The following is a 21,687-nucleotide window of genomic DNA, read 5'->3' as shown; positions in this document are numbered from 1 at the left end:
TAGGATAGGATAGGATAGGATAGGATAGGATAGGATAGGATAGGATAGGATAGGATAAGGTAGGATAGGATAGGGTAGGGTAGGGTAGGGTAGGGTAGGGTAGGGTAGGGTAGGGTAGGGTAGAGTAGAGTAGAGTAGAGTAGGGTAGACTAGAGTGGAGTGGAGTGGAGTGGAGTGGAGTGGAGTGGAGTGGAGTGGAGTGGAGTGGAGTGGAGTGGAGTGGAGTGGAGTGGAGTGGAGTGGAGTGGAATAGAATAGAATAGACCAGACCAGACCAGACCAGACCAGGTTGGAAGAGACCTTTGAGATCATCAAGTCCAACCTATCACCCAACACCATCTAATCAACTAAACCATGGCACCAAGCACCCCAGCCAGTCTCTTGCTAAACCCCCCCAGGGATGGTGACTCCACCACCTCCCTGGGCAGCACATTCCAATGGCCAATCTCTCTTTCTGGGAAGAACGAAGGTCTTGACACCTCTGTTCTCAGTTCAATTCTCTTGAGAGCAAACACGTGTGGCGGCTCGGTGCTGTCAGGGTCTCCAGCAATCAGTTTGTGCTCAGAGCAGGCTCTTTCCAGCCCTCTGTCCCCAAGGTTCAAGGTGAGGTGAAAGGAGGAACAGCTCAGGCTCCTTCATGGGGAGAGGTGGGGCCGGAAAGTGCGTGGTCGGATCATCATCACCACCTTCCGCAAGGAGTAGTAGTCTGTGTCCTTCCAGGAGTACCACACGATCCCGTCCGGCCCCAGCAGCTTGCGGTTTTTGAGGGAGTACCTGCCACCCTGCCAGGCAGAGAAAGGAGGGTGGTCAGGGGTGATGGAAAACACATGGAAGCTCCCATCAGCTGCATGGGAGCATCTGAGAACCACTCAGCTCTGCGACACCGGAGCCAAGCGCTCGGCGGTGATGTGGTGCAAACAGCACACAAAGCCCAGCATGTGTCAGAGGGTCCCAGTGGAGCTGCTGTCTGTCTGACTCAGGCTGTGTGAGTTCACCATGTGGTCCCAAACTTCAGCATGCAGAGGTGTCCTCAAACCCTCATGCCCCTGGCCCGTGGCACTGAAAGCTCTGAACTCCCTTGGTGCCCAGCACTTGTTTTGCTCCCTTCTTGGAGAGCAGAACCTGGTCAAAGCCAGGAGGGATTGGTATGATGTGAGGACCCACAGCCTCCTCCCAGCCCCAGCCTTGTGTGCTATCATCTGCCTCCTCATCCCCCCACCTTTCCTTGCAGCACAACCCATTGAGGTTGGGGAATCACAGAATCAAGGAATCATTTACGTGGGAAGGGACATCAAACCCTTCTTTTGGGTTGGAAGATCAGGAGTAGGAGGCTCCAGGGAGATCTAATAGCAGCCTTCCAGGGGGGCCTACAGGAAGGATGAAGAGAGACTTTACAAAGGCCTGTGGGGATAGGATGAGGGGCAATGGCTTCAAAGTAGAGAAGAGCAGATTTAGATTGGGTGTTAGGAACAGATTCTTCACTATGAGGGTGGTGGAACACTGGAACAGGTTGCCCAGGAAGGTGGTTGGGGCCCCATCCCTGGAGATATTCAAGGTGAGGCTCGACGGGGCTCTGGGCAACCTGATCTAGGTGAGGATGCCCCTGCTGACTGCTGAGGGAGTTGGACTGGGTGACCTTTGGAGGTCTCTTCCAATCCAGCCCATTCTATGGTCATCAAGTCCAGCTGCTAGGGAAAAGCAGTGTTTGGAGACCTGTGGTTACTGTGGTGCCCTGGCAGCGCTGGGTTAATGGTTGGAACAGATGATCCTCAAGGTCCCTCCCAATCAAAACAATCCTATGAGAAGCAGCACCTTGCAGCATTGTCCCTCCTCCACTTTACCTTGTAGTACACCCCATTGAGGTTGGAGAAAAAACACTGGTGGTACCACCAGCCTCCGTGGGAGATCTCAGCACAGATGTTCCCCGAGTCAGGGGTGCTGAAGCTCCTCTTGTTGTGGTACCAGGCAAAGGAATCCTCCACGGTCCCGCTGAAGCCATCCACGTGCAGGCGGTAATAGTTCTCCTCATCCTCAACGCTGCAAGAGGCAAAGGCAGGACAATTTAATGGGGAGTGCTTGTGTCTCCTGTCCAGCCTGGATTCCTGGGGTGGACGCTTCACAGTCATCCAGCCACTCTGGCCAGCCTCCTTACTCTGATTCATCCCCTCCAGAAGCCAAAGTTGTCTTTCTCTCTTCTGTGGGATGTGCATGATCTTGTCATGACTCAGAGCACTTGTTAGAGGTCTAAACTGGGCAGGCTGTGACTCTCAAACCACAACAAAGAAGCACAACAGAGGACTGCGGTGGCTTTGTCAAGACAATCCCTCTAATTACACAGCACCACCCCCACTCCCTGCGAGAAGCACCCAGCACTTCACCTAGAATGAGCTAATTAGTCACTTCCTCTGGGCCAGCAAAGGCTGAAGGTCTGTTGCCATTGCATGTGGCAACATCCGAGGAGAAAAGTTGGAGTGACCACTCAGAGCACACATTTGCTGGTGGAAGATGCTTCAAGGCACCTTCAGTTTCAGTAGGTCTGAGCTCTACTTGAAGCCCTCCAGCTTCAGGTTTCCATAAGGTGTCCCTTGGGCATCCTCCTGCGATGGATTACTCCACAGTCATCCACAAGCATTTCCAGTAGAGACAGGGAAGTGTTTCATCCGGGACAGATTTGGTCAGCCCTGGTTAAGAAAGGATGTGGCTGGTGTGGTGTGGATAAATAGAGCAGCAGAGGAGGGGAAGAGCTGTAGACACTGAAGGACATTACAGCAGCTCCAAGAAGTAAAAGCCATGAGTAGACAGGGCAAAAATCAAAGCATGTCCCTAAGCCAGATGGATGCTGGAGCTGCTCAGCAAGACCCTGGTTTTCACCCAGAGGTCAATAATTTTGGCACAAAAAAACCCATCCCCAAGCAGCTGGGGACTGTCCATTGTGCCCTACAGCTGCCTTCCCCTGGGGCTGTGGATGCTGGCCATGGTGAATGACACTGCACATTGGCTGGCTTGCACCCAGGCCTCCACCTGGAGCAAAGTTTGATGGTGAAATCCAGCTGAGGAAAGAAGGATAGACCCATGGGCCCCATCTCTAGGCAGAATCACTTTGCCCTCAGTGGAGTTCCCACATCTGAAGGTCTCCAGACTTTGGTGCTCTGAGGGCTGGAGCACCTTGCCTGTGAGGGCAGGCTGACAGAGTTGTTCAGCCTGAAGAAGAGAAGGATCCAGGGAGACCTTCTTGTGGCCTTTCAGTACTTAAAGGGGCCATAAGAAAGCTGGAGACAGACTTTTGTCAGGGCCTGCTGTGGAGAGGACAAGGGGTGATGGTTTTAAACCAGGGAGGTGGTGGAGTCACCATCCCTGGAGGTGTTCAAAAAGGGATTGGACGTGGCACTTGGTGCCATGGTCTAGTAGTCATGAGGTGTTGGCTGACAGGTTGGACTTGATGATCTCTGAGGTCTTTACCAACCTTATTGAGTCTATGATTCTAAACTAAAAGAGGGGAGATTCAGAGTAGATAGAAGGAAGAGATGGTTTACATTGAGGGTGATGAGACCCTGGCCCAGGTTGCCCAGAGAGGTGGTAGATGCCTCATCCCTGGAAACATTCCAGGTCAGGCTGGATGGGGCCCTGAGGAACCTGCTGTAGCTGAGGATGTCCCTGGTCACCACACATGAGTTGGGCTGGATGGCCTTTAAAGGTCCCATCCAAGCTAAAGCATTGTCCCATTCTACATCTAAGGCAGTTGTGTCCATGAGAACCAGGGAAGGACATCCCACTTTCTACCTGAAGACCTGGTAGAAGGCATGCTTGTGCTTGTTGTTCCAGTCCTCCAGGTCAATGCGCAGGGAGTAGTCCCCTTGGCTGGTCAGCTTGTGGATGTTCTCATTGCCAAGCCAGAATTCACCATTCAGGTCTCCAAAGCCCTCCTTGTACTCATTCCAGGTCCGGTTGAAGTCAACTGAGCCATCCTGACGTCTCTGGATGACTGTCCAGCCTCCACCTGCCAGCAGAAAGATAAGCAACAGGAGGTTCCATCTGAACAGGAGGGGAAAGTTCTTTATTTTGAGGGTGCTGGAGCACTGGACCAGGCTGTCCAGGGAGCTTGTGGAGTGTCTGCTTCTCTGGGGAGATTCCAAACCTGCCTGGACAGGATCCTGGGTAACCTGCTGTGAGTGACCCTGCTTTAGCCAGGGGGGTGGACTGGATGATCCAACCTCCACCATGCTGTGATTTTAGGGGGATAAAGTGGTAGCATCCAGGGGACATCCAAGCATCCCAGACAGACCCCTTACTGATGTCACCTCTGAGGATCCATCTGCAGCTCAGCAAGGTCTCTCCTTGTCATGTGTCCTCTCACCAACTGGCAAAACACAGCGTCCCTTGTCGCATGGGGATAAAACATGATGATGCCCATCACAACCCACAGCAAGAGGCCTCCACCTCTTCCATGCTGGCTCATGATGGTGTTCCCTTGCTGGCTGTCAGATGGTCATTCCAGACCTTGAGGTGATTTAAAGTGAGACAGAGAGAGTAGTTTTCAGGAGGCAAAACCTCCTGAAAGTTTGGGACTGGAACAAAGCAGAGATCCTGGAGTCTGGAGATGATTATGTACTGTTCCTGCAGTGCCACAGAGGCACAGGAGCTCTCCCAGGATTGTCTCACTGTCCATCTGCTCTCCCATCTGTCCAAATCCCTCTCTTCTCTCTTTTTTCATTCCAGCACTGTAAGCTTGGGGCTGGGCTGGGGGGGAATTCGGGACACAGGGCAGACGGGACCGGGGCCGTCGTTTGTTCTGTTTGTACAGCCTGTCACTAGGCAGTGTCCAAGGGCTGCTGATGGCTGTGCAGATAATAGTCATGACATAACAGAGACCACACTGAGCAGCTTGTTTTGTAACAGCCATGTGGATCCCAAGGCTGCCATCACCTGTAGATCCTCCAAGAGGTGAGATGCCAACATGTGAGGAGATGAACTCCTTCCTCCAGCGTGGGACATGTTGATGTAACCAACATGGGGCAAGGAACTGACAATCCATCACCTCATGTCCCTGATGACTTTTTTGTTGTTCTTCCAAAACTCGGATGCTGGGAGCTCATTTTGTTGATAAGGCTGCACCTCAGGATCACAGGACCACAGGATGCTAGGGGTTGGAAGGCACCTCCGGAGATCATCGAGTCCAAGCCCCCTGCCAGAGCAGGGCCAGAGAACCCAGCACAGGTCACACAGGAATGCATCCATATGGGGTTGGAAAGTCTCCAGAGAAGGAGACTCCACAGCCTCTCTGGGCAGCCTGCTCCAGTGCTCTGGGACCCTCCCAGGGAAGAAGTTCCTCCTCATGGTGAGGTGGAACCTCCTGTGCTGCAGTTTCTATCCATTGCCCCTTGGCCTATCACAGGGTGCAAGTGAGCAGAGCCTGTCCCCTCCCTCTTGACCCCCAGCCCACAGGTATTGATAAACATTTATTTAATCTCGTCTCACTCTTCTCTTCTCCAGAGTAAACAGCCCCAGGGCTCTCAGCCTCTCCTAACCAGGCAGTGCTCCAGTCCCTTAACCATCCTGGTTGCTCTCTGTTGAACTCTCTCCAGTAGATCCCTGTCCCTCTTGAACTGGGGTGCCCAAAACTGGATGCAATATTCCAGGTGAGGTCTCAACAGGGCAGAGTAGAGGGGGAGGAGAACCTCCCTCGATCTGCTGGACACCCTCCTCTTAATGCACCCCAGGATCCCACTGGCTCTCTTGGCCACCAGGGCGCATTGCTGTCCCAGGGATAACTTCTTATCCACCAGGACTCCCAGGTCCTTCTCCATGGGGCTGCTCTCCAGCAGATCACCTCCTGACCTGTACTGGTGCAGTTTATTAGTCCTTCCCAGATGCAGCTTATTATTCCTTCCTAGGATGACACCAGTGTGCTCTCCATGGATATTTAGACATTAAGGGAGTGGGAGGTCACCTGCTCATTCATTTACACTTCACAATGTCTGTGGGAGAGGATCTACCTCCCCAGCCTATAGAATAGAATAGAATAGAATAGGAATAGGAATAGAAATAGGAATAGAAATAGAAATAGAAATAGAAATAGAAATAGAAATAGAAATAGAAATAGAAATAGAAATAGAAATGGAATAGAATAGAATAGACCAGACCAGACCAGGTTGGAAGAGACCTCTGAGATCAAGTCCAACCTATCAGGCAACACCATCTAATCAACTAAACCATGGCAGGCTGGGAGACTGAGGGAGCTGGGGTTGCTTAGCCTGGAGAAGAGGAGGCTCAGAGGAGACTTTATTGCTCTCTACAGCTACCTGAAGGGAGGTTGTAGCCAGGTGGGGGTTGGTCTCTTCTCCCAGGCAACCAGCACCAGAACAAGAGGACACAGTCACAAGCTGTGCCAGGGGAGGTTTAGGCTGGATGGTAGGAAGTTCTTCATAGAAAGAGTGATTGGCCATTGGAATGGGCTGGAAGAGATTGGATGGGGCACTTGGTGCCATGGTTTAGTTGACTAGATGGTGTTGGATGATAGCTTGGACTCAATGATCTCGAAGATCTTTTCCAACCTGGTTAATTCTATTCTATTCTATTCTATTCTATCCTATCCTATCCTATCCTGGAGGTGCTGCTCTCATTGACTCTAAAGCAGCTTAGAAACAGCTCAGATACAAAATGCAGCTCTCAGGTTAGACAAATCCCACCCAAAGCACTGCTGGGAGATGCGGTAGGTGGCCTCTTCACAGTACCTTCAGTGTCCATCTCACACAGCACCTCGATAGGCATCCCTCCAACCGAAGGCATGATGTTGTAGACGCCGGAGCGCCGCAGCCCGTTGTAGTAAACAGAGGCACAGTCAATGGGGCAGTTCCTGCCATGCTTCACCTCTGAGAGACAAAGCAGAGAAACCTGGGCTTCAGGGCATGGCCTGGAGAAAGGGGCACACAACCAGGGGGGGCAATTGTAATCATAGGATTGTCAGGGTTGGAAGGGACCTCAAGGATCACCTAGTTCCAAACCCCCTGCCATGGGCAGGGACACCTCACACTACAGCAGGTTGCTCACAGCCACATCCAGCCTGACCTTCAAAACCTCCAGGGATGAGGCTTCCACCACCTCCCTGGGCAACCTGTTCCAGTGTCTCACCACAAATAATCCTGGAGTCAGACCTTCTTCTGAAGCTGAAGGACAACAAAGCTGGTGAAGGGTCTAGAGCACCACTCTTGTGGGAAGCACCTGAGGGAACTGGGGTTGTTTAGCCTGGAGAAAAGAAGGCTCAGGGGAGACCTTCTCACTCCCTACAACTCCCTGAGAGGAGGTTGGAGCCAGGTGGGGGCTGGTCTCTTCTAACAAGGAGAAGGAAACAGCCTCCAGTTGTGCCAGAGGAGGTTTAAGTTGGACATGAGGAATAATTTCTTCCCCATAAGGGTTGTCAAGCCCTGGAACAGTCTGCTCAGAGCAGTGGTGGATTCCCCATCCCTGGAGGGGTTTAAAAGCTGTGTAGAAGTGGTGCTGAGGGATATGGTTTAGTGGTGACCTGGCAGTGCTGGGTTAACAGTTGGACTTGATGGCCTTGAAGGTCTCTTCCAACCCAAATGATTCTGAGAGTCTATGGTTCCAAGTGTTGCTTCATCCTTCTCCAATGCTACTCTCCTGGGCATCTGCTGGGGGAGCCAAGGTTTGGGGCACAGGGACCAGTTTGGCACATTTAGGGTTGTCTTCTCAAAGGCCACCATCCCCTTGCCATGGACCCAGGGACTCCAACACATTGCCAAAGCACCTCAGCTGCCTTTCCAGCACCTTAAGGCTGAGCTTTAAGGATCCTGGCTGTGGTAGAGCCTGCTAAAACTGTTTGCACAGCAGTGGCTTCTTTGGCAGAAAAGTGGGGAGGAGAGGGGGGTGGGGTGTGTCAGCCAAACTGAACCTCACATTGAAGAATTCAAGCATTGAAAAATGTTCAGGTTTGCTAAAATCCAAAGAAAATAGCCCAGGGATTAAGAAGGAAAACAACCAAACTCCTGGGAGGGAAAAAAACCCAAACCCTAAATGGGTTTATTAAAAATAGAGCATGTGAGAACTCACAGAAAAGGTTTGGTTCTCAAAGCTGCAGATTTTCACCAAAGCCCTTGCTGTGAAAGCTGAAAGGCAAGGGAAAAAAAGCCCTCATGTGTGGTGTTTGGGAAGCTTTTTGTGGTGGGAAGCCAGTCCCTGGATCTGGGAGGAAGGCTCACACAGCTGACTGTTGAGAGCAGAGCCAGCCTGGCTGGCAGAGCCTCAGCTGGGCCCTGCAATCATCTCACACCATCCAGGAAGTGAAACAAAAAGCAGCAGTGAGGGACAGCACCGCTCTCCTAGACAGGCTGGAAGCCATCCCAGAGGTGTCCATTGCTCTGAGGAGCCCCCTTGGCTGCCTTGGAAAGGCTGGGTGGGTGAGATCATCCTCCTGGCTGATGCAAAGGGCTTTTAAACCACTTCTGCAGCATTTTCTTTCAACCTCCCCTTGAAAAAAAGGTTGTCCAGAGAAATTGTGGAAGCCCCTGGATGTGTTCAAGCTCAGGTTGGATGGGGCTTGGAGCAAACTGGGATGGTTGAAGGTGTCCCTGCCCATCTCAGGGGATTGGAACTAGATGATCTTCAAGGTCCCTTCTAACCTAAACTGCTCTAGGAATCAGTGTTCCTGCCCATGGCAGTAAGTTGGAACTAGTTGATCTTCAAGGTTCCTTTCCAACCTAAACCCTTCTAGGAATCCAGGAATCCCTGTCCCTGCCCATGGCAGGTGGTTGGAACTAAATGATCCTCAAGGTCTTTTCTAACCTAAACCATTTCAAGAATCTAGGAAGCTCTGTCCCTGTCCATGGCAGGGGGTTGGAACTAGATGATCTTCAAGGCCCCTTCTAACCCAAACCATTCTAGGAATCTAGGAAGCTCTGTCCCTTCCCATGGCAGGAAGTTGGAACTAGATGATCTTTAAGGTCCCTTCCAACCTGAACCATTCTAGGAATACCTGTACCTGCCCATGGCAGGGAATTAGAACTAGATGATCTTCAAGTTCCTTTCTTTACCTAAACCATTCTAGAAATCTATGTCCCTGCCCATGGCAGGTGGTTGGAACTAGATGATCTTCAAGGTCTCTTCCAACCTAAACCACTCCAGGAATCTATGTCCCTGCCCATGGCAGGTGGTTGGAACTAGATGATCTTCAAGGTCCCTTCCAACCCAAACCACTCCAGGAATCTAGGTGCTTTTTGAGGTACTCCTAAGCCAAAGCATTCTCTGCAGGGCTGCAGCATCCCCTCCCAGCGCTCCCCAGCACCTGGCTGCATCTCCTCTTGCAGCCTCATCTCGGCGGGGCCCAGGCAGGTGGGGTTGCGCCAGGCCCAGTCGGCGAGGACGGAGATGTTGTTGATCTGCGCCTGCATGTCGTAGAGCAGCGTGGCCTGGATGTGCTGCAGGGTGCTGGCCTCGCTGTACCGATGCTCCAGGTCCTGCACCCGCTGGGCCAAGCTGTGGTTGCGGCCGGCCGCCTCCTCGTGCTGCAGACACAGAGAGGGGAGGATGGGATGAGGATGCCTGGGCACCGGCACGGCCCCAAAACCACCCCCCCGGGGATGGGGAAAGCAGGTAGGGAGCAAGCGGGCAGAGGAGCACAGGCTGGGTGCAACAAGGAGACCAAGAACAGCTCCCCCCTCTGGAGGTGTTCCAGACTCCCCTGGATGCACTCCTCTGTGACCTGGGGCAGGTGATCCTGCTCTGGCAGGGGGGTTGGACTGGATGATCCTTCGAGGTCCCTTCCAGCCCCTAACACTCTGTGATTCTGTGAACTCCAGCAATGGTGCCTGAACCTTCACCCTCCCCCCTGCAGCCCCTCGCCATGGGAGCCACAGGTAGCAAGGCCTGAACAGGCTAAGGACTGTCTTCAGTCTTTACAGGTTGGACTCGATGATCCTCGAGGTCTCTTCCAACCTTAGTTATACTGTGATACTGAGTCCTGTACCTAGGGAGGAATAACCACCTGCAGCAGCACAGGTTAGGGATTGACCTGCTGGAAAGCAGCTCCTCAGAGAAGAACAGGGAGTTCCTGGGGAGAGCAAGTTCCCCATGAGCCAGCAAGGTCTCAGCCAAGAAGAATCATAGAAACAATAAGGTTGGAAAAGACCTCAAAGATCATCAGGTCCAACCTGTCACCCAACACCTCATGGCTACTCAACCATGGCACCAAGTGCCATGTCCAATCCCCTCTTGAACACCTCCAGGGATGGTGACTCCATCACCGCCCTGGGCAGCACATTCCAATGGCCAACAGCTCTCTCTGGGAAGAACTTTCTCCTCACCTCCAGCCTAAACTTCCCCTTGTGCAGCTTGAGACTGTGTCCTCTTGTTCTGCTGCTGGTTGCCTGAGAGAAGAGACCAACCCCCACCTGGCTACAACCTCCCTTCAGGTAGTTGTAGACAGCAATAAGGTCTCCCCTGAGCCTCCTCTTCTGCAGGCTAAGCAACCCCAGCTCCCTCAGCCTCTCCTCACAGGGCTTGTGTTCCAGGCCTCTCCCCAGCCTCATTGCCCTTCTCTGGACATGATCAAGAGTCTCAATGTCCTTCTTAAATTGAGGAGCCCAGAACTGGACACAGTACTCAAGGTGTGGCCTAACCATGCCCTCATGGTCTCCTGGGGTGCATTAATAAGAGTGTGGCCAGCAGGTCACTCTTCCCTAATGGGGTCACATCTGGAGTATTTGGTCTAGATTTGGGTTTCCAGACTCAAGAGAGACAAAGAACTACTGGAGAGAGTCCAGTGGAGGCTACGAAGATGCAGAGGGGAGCAGAGCATCTCTGTGATGAGGAGGAAAAGCTGAGAGACCCGGGGCTGTTTAACCTGGCGAAGACTGGGAGGAACTTCTTAATGTTAAATGGAGGCTGTCAAGAGGATGGGGCCAGGCTCTTTTCAGCAACAGGACAAGGGGCAATGAGCACAAACCAGAACCAAGGAGGTTCCATCTGAACATGAGGAAAAACTTCTTTGCTGTGAGGGTGCCAGAGTCCTGGACCAGGCGGTCCAGAGAGGTTGGGGAGTCTGCTCTGGAGAGATTCCACACTCACCCAGGCAACCTGCTGTGAGTGCCCCTGCTTTAGCAGAGGGTTTGGACCAGATGATCTCCAGAACTCCCTTTCAACCCCCACCATGCTGAGAGTCTGTTATGCTTTGTTTTATTGCTGGGATTGTTTAGCCTGCAGAAGAGGAGGCTCAGGGGAGACCTTATTCTCTCTACAACTACCTGAAGGGAGGTTGTAGCCAGGTGGGGGTTGGTCTCTTCTGCCAGGCAACCAGCACCAGAACAAGAGGACACAGTCTCAAGCTGCACCAGGGGAAGTTTAGGCTGGAGGTGAGGAGAAAGCTCTTCACAGAGAGAGTTGTTAGCCATTGGAATGTGCTGCCCAGGGAGGTGGTGGAGTGGTGGAGTCACCATCCCTGGAGGTGTTCAAGAGGGGATTGGATGTGGCACTTGGTGCCATGGTCTAGTAGCCCTGAGGTGTTGGGTGACAGGTTGGACTTGATGATCTCTGAGGTCTTTTCCAACCTCATTGATTCTATGACTCCCAGGCTGTGGTGCAGGTAAGCAAGGGCTCTTCTCCAAGCAACCCTCAGTCTGCACCCTGATGAAAGGTGGATGTGGCCTCTATGCATTTAGCAATGCCACTACAGCTGGGGTTCCTTCCAAAAATGTATTCAGTCTCCCCTTGAGCCACAGCATGTTTCAGAACACATAAGGAGCTCCATAGCTTGCCAACATGTTGCATGATGAGGGCAGGAGTTGATCTGTTAGAGGGTAGGAGAGCTCTGCAGAGGGACCTCGACAGGCTGGGCAGATGGGCAGAGTCCAAGGGCATGAGATTGAACACATCCAAGTGCCAGGTTCTGCACATTGGCCACAACAACCCCATGCAGTGCTGCAGGCTGGGGTCAGAGTGGCTGGAGAGCAGCCAGGAAGAAAGGGACCTGGGGGTGCTGGTTGATAGTAGGCTGAACATGAGCCAGCAGAGTGCCCAGGTGGCCAAGATGGCCAATGGCATCCTGGCCTGCATCAGGAACAATGTGGCCAGCAGGAGCAGGGATGCACAAAGCCCTGTGAGGAGAGGCTGAGGGAGCTGGAGTTGCTTAGCCTGGAGAAGAGGAGGCTCAGGGGAGACCTTGTTGCTGTCTTCAGCTACCTGAAGGTTGCAGCCAGGTGGGGATTGGTCTCTTCTCCCAGGCAACCAGCACCAGAACAAGAGGACACAGTCTCAAGCTGTGCCAGGGGAGGTTTAGGCTGGGTGTTAGGAAGTTCTTCACAGCAAGAGAGATTGGCCATTGGAATGTGCTGCCCAGGGAGGTGGTGGAGTCACCATCACTGGAGGTGTTTAGGAAGAGACTGGCTGGGGTGCTTGGTGCCATGGTTTAGTTGATGAGATGGTGTTGGGTGACTGGTTGGACTTGATGAGCTCCAAGGTCTCTTCCAACCTGGTTTATTCCATTCTATTTTCAGCCTGTTGGTCAGCAGCTGGTGTCCTCTAAACAACAAGGACCACAGCCATGCTAGGCAAGGAGCAAGCATGACACATGACCCCAGAGCCCCTTTCAGGACCCTTTTGCTGTTTGTTTTTAGGGCAAGCTTTGCACAAGAAAGACCTGGACCTGTTGGAATGGGTCCAGAAGGGGCCACACAAATAATGAGAGACCTGGAATGCCTTTGCTGTGAGGACAGGTTGAAAGAGTTGGGGTTGTTCAGTCTGGAGAAGAGAAAGCTTCAAGGAGACCTTCTCGTGGCTTTCCAGTTGATAGAAAAGATGGGGACAGACTTTAGCAGGGCCTGTTGTGACAGGGCTGGTGGATTAAAACCAAAAGAGGAGATTCAGACTAGACAGAAGGAAGAAATTGTTTACACTGGTGAGACACTGGCCCAGGTTGCCCAGAGAGCTGGTAGATGTCCCATCCCTGGAGACACTCCAGGTGAGGCTGGACAGGGCTCTGAGCAACCTGATCGTGTTCAAGATGTCCTCACTGTAGGGGAGTTGAACTGGATGACCTTTGAGTGTCCCTTCCAGCCCAAACCATTCTGTGATTCAAGGATTGTGTGACAATCAGGCTCTGATCCTGTGTAATACTTACACAGGAGCTGGCTGGAGATGCCCACAGCTGGTAGCAGGAGATGGGCACCCTTGCCTCTGGTTGTTCAGTGCTCCCTGTCCATTAGATGGCAGAGCAGGCCTTGAGCAGCACCTCCAAACCCTCACATCATCCTGGGAACCCCTACCTCCCTCCTCTGGGCACGGTAACATCTCCACTCCCTGCTCCCCAGCCCCTCCCGAGGGTTGGCCCATCCCAGGCCCCCTACCCGTGGGGGGGGGGACGCTGGTTCTCCACTGCCCTTCCCTGGCCATCTCCTCCACATCATTGTCACAAGTCACACTAAGAGCCTCAAAATAAGTGAGTTGCTTCTCTCACCCCCCCTGTCTCCAGCATCAGACCTGGATTTTTCAGGTGGGGACAGAGATCTTGGCTCATCACTGCCTGCAGAACTGCTGCTGAGGGCCATGGTTTCCTTCAGCTGGCAGGGGTTTGATGCCCAGAATATGTTTTCTCCCCTTCCAGCTGCTCCCAGGACCCAGCTCACACCTTGGTCCCCATCCCTGCCAGGACAGTTCTCAGGTCACTGTTCCCAGGAGATGGCATCACCACTGCTGGGTTTGGGCAGCTCTATATCCTTCCCAGTGCTGCCTGAGCATTGCATGGCCCTGCTAGAAGCCCACCAAGGCTGCCCACATCCCACAGTCCACACCAGCTGGATAGGCAGAGGGCCAACAAAGTGGGAATTCTGGATGCCATGCCACGGTGCTTTCCTCCTCGGGGCTGCAATGTCTCCATCTCTACCATAAATCAGCCTGCTCTCTGAGCTGTGACTGATACAGACTTCTTCCAGCTGCCTTCACCCACGCAGCAGCTCTCCAAGTAAACCCCATGATGCTTCCTCCCAGACAGTCCCCTCCTCCACAGATGATATTTCCTGCTGCTGATTAAACCCAGCACAGCCTGGCCACCAGGAGAGTGCCCTGATGCTGCTCCCTTCACAGAATCCTAGGGGGGTGGGGGGAGGCTTGGAAGGGATGTCCAGAGACCATCTAGACCAACCCCCCTGCTAAAGCAGGGTCACCCAGAGCAGTTTGCCCACAATTGTGTCTAGGTGGGTTTGGAATCTCTCCACAGATGATTCTAAGACTTCTCTGGGCAGATCCTGCATCCCTCTCCATCAGGACTGTGCTGTTGGGGGCTCTTGTTCAGTGCATACCCAGCTGTGCAAACATGGTAGGGCTGGAAGTGCACAGCGAAGGCTGGATGAGGAGATTCCCTTTGGTCTGTACATTACACTAGGAGGGAAGTGTGGCAGAGATGGGGTCAACTCATCTGACCCAATGAGTGCCCAGGCACTGGAACAGATTGCTCAGAGAGGTGGTGGAAAGCATCACAGAATCATTTTGGTTGAAAGAGACCTTTAAGATCATTGAGTCCAAGCCTTAACCCAGCACTGCCAGGTCACCACTAAGCCATGCCCCTCAGCACCACATCTACACAGCTTTTCAATCTCTCCAGGAATGGGGACTCCACCACTGCCCTGGGCAGCCTGTTCCAGGGCTTGGCTGCCTTTTCAGGGAAGAAATTGTTCCTTGTGTCCAACCTAAACCTCCCCTTGTGCAGCTTGAGGCCATTTCCTTATTGTGAGTGCAGAGGTGGGCACCACATTTGCTAACAACCAGTAAACCAGACCTTCCCAGTTAGCCAAGACTGCTGGTAAGTGATTAAAAAGGGCCTTGGTGAACACTTCTACCAGCTCTCTCAGTACCCTTGGGTAGGTCCCAGGTCCCATCCCTCCAGGTAATGTTGGATGGGGCTCTGAACAACCTGCTCTAGCGGAAGATGTCTCTGCTTACTTCAGGTGAGCTGGAACCAAATGACCTTCCAACCCAAACCACTCTATGGTTCTATTCTATGAATTGGGCTGTCCCCATTAGCTGAAGAGGAGCTGTGACCTGGAAGAGCCTTTGGCTCTCACTCAGCTCAGAGACACATCTCTGCTTGGATAGACAAGCCCACGCTGAGCTCCTGAAGAAATACTGATGGCACAGCCCAGGGAGATCAACCAGCAAGAGGCTGATTTGTGAAGGTGGATTAAGGGAGCTATACCTCCTTGGTGGGAGGAACAGAGGTGGAGGAGACCTAACCAGGCTTTTGCCTTCTTCTGGGCCTCTCACCTCTCTGTGTTTTTAGATTCATAGAGGTTGGGGGGGAAAGAAAAAATAAAGAGCTAGAAGAAATGGCTGGAGGACTGCAACCCACTCCTCTGCAGGAAGTAGGGCTGGATCCAGGCTGGATCCAAGCTGGATCCTGTTGCTCAGGGTCATTTCCAGTCAAGGTCTGAAACTCTACAAACACTGTCAAAAGATCCCAGAGGGTGTCCCTTTTCTGCGTGTGGCAGGATCTTGGTGGCACAGATGCACTGTTCCTTAGGTACAGACCACCTGGACACACATAGATAGGACCTGGGACCTGTCTGCTCCAGGCCACCTGGATGCATCCTGTGTCCCTCTGCTTTCCATGTAGCATGAGGAGCCCAGCAGCACCTCAGGGCAGACACATCTGAGCTGCCTGGCTGGGCTCCCACCGAGGAGAAACAAGCTCTCTCTCAACTCATCCAAGCCAAGAGGTCCTAGCAGCATCTATGTCTGCATTCACTGACCAGTGATCAGCTGGATTCCATAGAGACCCTTGGCACTGGAGTCAAGGAAGAGGAATTCCATCCTTCCTTTTGGAGCACAAGTCCTGTGAGGAGAGGCTGAGGGAGCTGGGGTTGCTTAGCCTGGAGAAGGGGAGACTCAGGGGTGACCTTATTGCTCTCTACAGCTAACTGAAGGGAGGTTGCAGCCTGGTGGGGATTGGTCTCCTCTCCCAGGCAACCAGCACCAGAACAAGAGGACACAGTCTCAAGCTGCACCAGGGAAGGGTTAGGCTGGATGTTAGGAAGAAGTTCTTCCAGCAAGAGAGATTGGCCATTGGAATGTGCTGCCCAGGGAGGTGGTGGAGTCACCATCCCTGGAGGTGTTTAGGAAGAGACTGGCTGGGGTGCTTGGTGCCATGGTTTAGTTGATGAGATGGTGTTGGGTGATAGGTTGGACTCGATCTCAAAGGTCTCTTCCAATCTCATTGATTCTATTCTATTCTTTCTGTTCCAGAAGCATCTCCATCCAACAGCTTCTCCCCAGAAGCCAGCCAGGGTATGATGTGAAAGCATTCACTGGCTGTCCAAAAATTGTTCAGGACAAAGAAATATCAAAGAGCAAGGAAAGGGATCACAGACTAAGCAAGAAGACACAGAAAGTACCAAGGAAGACAATAAGATGGGCCAGGGAGGGATCTGCTGGACGTGGCCTTAAAGAGGCTCCACCTGAACAGTGCAGTTGATGAGAAGGGAGAAACAATTACAAGGAGTATTCTGGGTTTGTGGGAGTGTGCAAAACTGGTTATGGGACGTTCAGCCTCAAACAGGCTGCCCAGGAAAGCGGTGGAGTCCCCATCTCTGGGGGGATTTACAGGATGTGGAGTTGTGGTGCTGAGGGCCATGGTTTGGTGGTGGTCTGGCCAGCCAGGCACACCTGCAGGCAGCTGTCTTTTTCTTCTAGACAGTTTTCATCCACCATTCCCCAAGCCTGGGGCTTTCATGGGGGTGTTCTGACACAAGTGCAGGACATCTGCCTGTGCATGTATGAAAGGTCTAAACACTCCTGGTTGGAAAGAGCTGGGAGTGTTTGCATTTGTAGATTGAATTCAACAGTGTGTACAGCTCCCTAGCAAACTTGGAGCTAGACCAGCTGATGAGCAGAAGGAAATCGGCAGGGTAAGAAGGTGCAAGATCTGGGCATGGATGTTGGACATGTGTGGCTCATACTACACATACAGCTCCCTTGTCTGAACATCTTTGAGGCCTTCAGCCCCCTACAGCCACCAGCATCTCATAGAATCAATAAGGTTGGAAGAGACCTCAAAGATCATCAAGTCCAACCTGCCACCCAACACCTCATGGCTACTAGACCAAGTGCCACATCCAATCCCCTCTTGAACACCTCCAGGGATGGTGACTCCACCACCTCCCTGGGCAGCTGACTCCCAGCATGGTGGGGCTTGGAAGGGATCTCTGGAGACCTTCTTGTCCAGCTCTCCTGCTAAAGCAGGGTCACCCAGAGCAGGTTGTCCAGGGTCACAGCCAGACAGGTTTGGAATCTCTGCAGAGAAGGAGACTCCACAACCTCTCTTCAGCACCCTCACAGGAAATGAGATTTTCATCACGTTCAGGTGGAACTTGCTGCACTCCAGCTTGTGCCTGGTGGCCCTCAGCAACCTCTCCTAGGCAGGCCTGAAGTTGGAGGAGACAGCACAGACGAAACACTGAGGGGGTTGTTAAGACCAGCCCTGGGAGGCTCCGGAGCCAGTGGGAGCAGCTGGGGCTTAGTGGTTATCCCAGCCCATGGCCAGAACCACACCATAGGCTTCAGCGGGAGTCCTCCCCCTGCCAGCTGCAGGGAGCTGGAAGGAACCACGGGGAGGGACAGCGGCGCCTGCACGGCGGGGGTCCGCGAAGGGGCGGCCCTTTACCTGGAGCTCAAGGACTTTGATGCGGTGCCGGTGGTTCCTCAGCTCCTCCTGTAGCTCTGAGATGAGCTCCCGCAGCTCCAGGATCTGCTGCTTCCTCTCCTCGTTCTCGTGGAGCCAGTAGGACACCTCGTCGGTGCAGCGGAACATGTCCGGGCAGCGCTGCTCGTCCCCCTGCGGCAGCGTGGCCACGATCTTGCAGCGCCCGTTGGGCAGCACCTGGTTGCTGTACTCCCCGCACTGGATCAAGCCTGGGCTCTCCTGGGGACCCTCCTGGGCTCGGTAGGCTGCAGGCAGGGATTTCTGCAGCGAGAGGCTGCTCAGCACGGCCAGGAGGATGAGGGGCAGCAAACCCACCCCAGCAGAGCTGGTGCTGGGGTCGGCCTTCATCAGGCAGGCGAGGATGGGGCACAAGGATGATGCCCAGTGTGCCATCAGCAAACAGCGGTGGGGAGAAAAGTGGCAAACCCCAGGGCATAACACCAGGTCTTCTCCTGAGAGCTAATGGGTGAGGTTGCAGCTACATAGGAACAGAGCATCAGTAAGGATCCCAGAGCGCCCACCAAGGGGGTCACTGCAGGCAAGAGACACACCTCTCCCCATAAAGCATCCTCCCTGGTGGCCACCAAGCTGGGAGCAGGTCCAGCAGGAGCTCCTCCACTCCCCTGGCCAGGCTCCACAGTCTTCGTGGACTGCGTTTCACCTCCTGCAGAGCTGCTGGTAAGCTTGGAGAGTGCAGAGGTCTGGTTGGAGATGATCAAGCCCTCAGGCAGGGCTTTCTGCCCACACAGGACCATGCATGGGAAGGAGCCGGCTCCTGCAGAGAGGACATCCTGCCACACTGCCACTCCTTGAAATAGGAACCAGAGGAAGAAGACAGATGATGGAGAGAGAGAGAAGCAATCCACCCTCCACAATATGATGTCCACCCACCTTCCCTGGCCCCTGCCAGCCATCCCCATGGCCCAGGCACACAGGGCAAAGGACCTGGGACTCTCTCCATACCCCAAGTACAAGATTCTCTTGTTAGATGTAACTATAAACGGAGTACAGAGCGAATGGTGGACATCTGCATGGGGAACCCTGCCAAGCAATGCACCCTTGCATGGTGTCACACCATGAATCCATCCCTGGGGTAGTCTGAATGGCCCCTGACCATGGGCTGATTGCCCCACACGGGCTCAGATCCATGAGGGGCTGGAGGGATGGTGTGACAAATCACCATCTCCCCAGCCACCTGAGGCAAAGATATGACTTGGGCCCAGAGAAACTGGGCTCCTCCTGTAGCCAGAGCTATTGTCTGATCCTTGCCCAGCACCAAGACATCACACTCTGGGTCTGCCTCTCCAGTTTCTCCTGCCCCAAAGCCATCCTCATCCCAGACTGGTGAGGATGAAGTACTGGGAGGAACACCATAGACCCCCAGCAGCACCCCAGTTCCTCACGTACCTTCAGGAGTCCTGGCCAGGCTCTCCAGCAGCAGGAGCTGAGTGTGGTGAGCAGTGAGCAGCCATGGGGAGTAGGGGAAGTGGTTTAGGGGACACCAAGTGCTTATTCCCCCTGATCCTATCACCGCACTATAAATAGGGCTGAGAGCGATGCGGTCTCAGACGACGCAGGAGGGAGGAGCGTGGGTCCTGGCGTGACCTTCTGAACAGGGAATTAAGTTGGTGCCTTGGCAGGAGGGCACTGCTCCTCTTCACCTAGAAACACCCTCACCCCACTGCAGTGATGTTGGCTGGAGAGAGGGCAGGCTCATATGGTGTGACCTGGCATCTACCACCTCCCCACCCCGCCTGGGCCGGTGTCTCACCACCCTCAGCATAAACTATTTCTTCCTCATCTCTAAGCTGAATCTCCCCTCTTTTAGTTTAAAACAATCACCCTTTAACCAGGAGGGGGTTGGTCTCTTCTCCCAGGCAAGCAGCACCAGAACAAGAGGACACAGTCTCAACCTGCACCAGGGGAGGTTTAGGCTGGAGGTTAGGAAGAAGTTCTTCACAGGAAGAGAAATTGGCCATTGGGATGGGCTGCCCAGGGAGGTGGTGGAGTCACCATCCCTGGAGGTGTTTAGGAAGAGACTGGCTGGGGTGCTTGGTGCCATGGGTTAGCTAATGAGATGATGTTGGGTGATAGGTTGGACTTGATGATCTCAGAGGTCTTTTCCAACCTGGTTAATTCTACTCTGTTCTAACAGGGCCTGCTAAAAAGTCTCTCCTCAGCTTTCTGATGTGGTCTTTCAGTACTCAAAGGACTCTAATAGGCTCTCTCTGCAGCCTTCTCGTGTTCAGGCTGAAGAACCCAAACTCTCTCAGCCTGTCCTCACAGGGAAGGGGTTCCTGGTCATTTTTGTGGACTCCTGTGGACCCTTTCCAGCAGGTCCATGTGTCTCCTGTGCTGAGGACCCCAGGTGGACACAGAAATGCAGGTGAAATCTCACCAGAGGGGTAGAATCCCCTCCTTGACCTGCTGGTCACCCTGCTTTGGATGCAGCCTGGGATGCAGTTGGCTTCCAGGCTTTGAGTGCACATAGCACACAGAGGAGCTCAACCCCAGTGAGGAAGCCCAGCACCCAGGGATGATACTGGAGAAGCCATCAATCATTGCCCTAACAGCCGGGGGGCCACCAGGCCCCCCGGCCTTTGTTGTCACCACCACCATCACCCAGTGTGCACCATGGGCACTCACCGGTGATGAGAGGAGGATCCTCCAGCCCAGATGGGCTCAGCTTGGGGCTGCTGCCTCTCCTGGGGGGGATTATAAAGGGGAGTGGGTGGGGAGGGCCAAGTGGCCACACCTGGGGTGGGAGGAGACTGAAACAGAGCCCAGGTGCTCTGGGATTTGAGGGGAAAAAGGGGGGAAATGGAGTGGGTGGAGTGGATAAGGGGCAGAGTGTGAAAGCAGTGTTGTTGAGAAAGCATGGAGATTAGAATAATAGTCAAATAGGAATTATTGACTTGTAGTGATTGCTGCATGCTTAACATGGCTAGCTTCAGGATGTTCCACTCCTCTTGGATACTAGATCATTTACTGACAAACCCAAACACGATTTTGATAGGCCAGTATCAAGTTCAATAAACAAAAGAAACCCCCCACACCTTCTGCTCAGGTCATTGTATCACATTACCATCTCAGCAAATTCTTTATCTCAGCCCAGAGGGAGGGTTTTGGGGTTGTTTTCCCACCCATCTGTGCATGGGGGAAGGGGCTTGCTTCTGAGAGCAGGCTGTGTGAAGCCAGCCTGGGCTGAAGGGGAGCCAATGGGTTTAGCTGGCAGAGTTGAACTCTCCTACAGCTAAACAGGAACAGCCCATGCCACAATGAACCCTGTGGTCTCTCCTCTGTGAGCATGGAGACTATATGAGTAGGAGATGGAAACCCTTTGTTCTACAGGCACAGGTGCATGAGTTACAAAGGAAAGCAAAGACAAGAGAGAGTTCTTCCAGAAGGAGAGCTGCTCTGATCTACCATGAGCAGTTTCCTGGTCCTAGTACATGGGCAGCAGATCCAAATTTGAGTGGGGGAAGACCTGGACGAGGCACTTGGTGCCATGGTTTAGTTGATTAGATGGTGTTGGGTGATAGGTTGGACCTGATGATCTCAAAGGTCTTTCCCAACCTTGATTCTGTGATTCTGTGTGCGATTGCTGGCTCATGTTCACCTAACTTCCACACAGGACAAAGCCATTGGCTGCTGCTTTGACTCCCCTTAATATAAAGAGTTTCCAGATGATGTTCCCAGGCTGATTACCACGAGGAGATACTCAGAGCAGCTCTGATGTCCTCCAGAAACAGAGGGACTGCCTGGAGAAGGGAAGCTTTGCTAATTAACATCTGCTCATGTGGTTTTGACAGAGTTTGAACCTCAGCAGTCCTCCAGCAGCTCTCCAAGACGGCCACGTGGAAGTCCTTTGGATGACCTGTCCCTTCCTGCATCTTTGCCCGTATCTACCACCCTCTGCCACGAGGTGAAGAAAGAGAATTGCTGTGCAAAGGGACACCGTGGACAGAGGACAGAAAAACGGACCTGGGGGG

General features: G+C 53.2%; 1 protein-coding gene across 1 annotated transcript; it reads right to left on the bottom strand.

Annotated features, from left to right (window-relative positions):
* Window positions 1-321: 321 nt before the first annotated feature.
* On the bottom strand, window positions 322-18,342 carry LOC104306753 (angiopoietin-related protein 7). The gene is made up of 6 exons (XM_009907755.2): window positions 17,657-18,342; window positions 9,296-9,515; window positions 6,732-6,869; window positions 3,781-3,997; window positions 1,842-2,037; window positions 322-782 (listed from the first exon to the last, which is right to left on the bottom strand). The coding sequence occupies exons 1-6, from the start codon at window positions 18,086-18,088 to the stop codon at window positions 636-638; spliced, it is 1,350 nt and encodes a 449-aa protein (XP_009906057.2). The 5' UTR covers window positions 18,089-18,342; the 3' UTR covers window positions 322-635.
* Between the last annotated feature and the right edge of the window lie 3,345 nt (window positions 18,343-21,687).

Source organism: Dryobates pubescens, chromosome 3, assembly GCF_014839835.1.
Source record: "Dryobates pubescens isolate bDryPub1 chromosome 3, bDryPub1.pri, whole genome shotgun sequence".
Taxonomy (NCBI): domain Eukaryota; kingdom Metazoa; phylum Chordata; class Aves; order Piciformes; family Picidae; genus Dryobates; species Dryobates pubescens.
The sequence above is the reverse complement of the archived record's forward strand: the minus strand, read 5'-3'. Positions and strand labels throughout refer to the sequence as shown.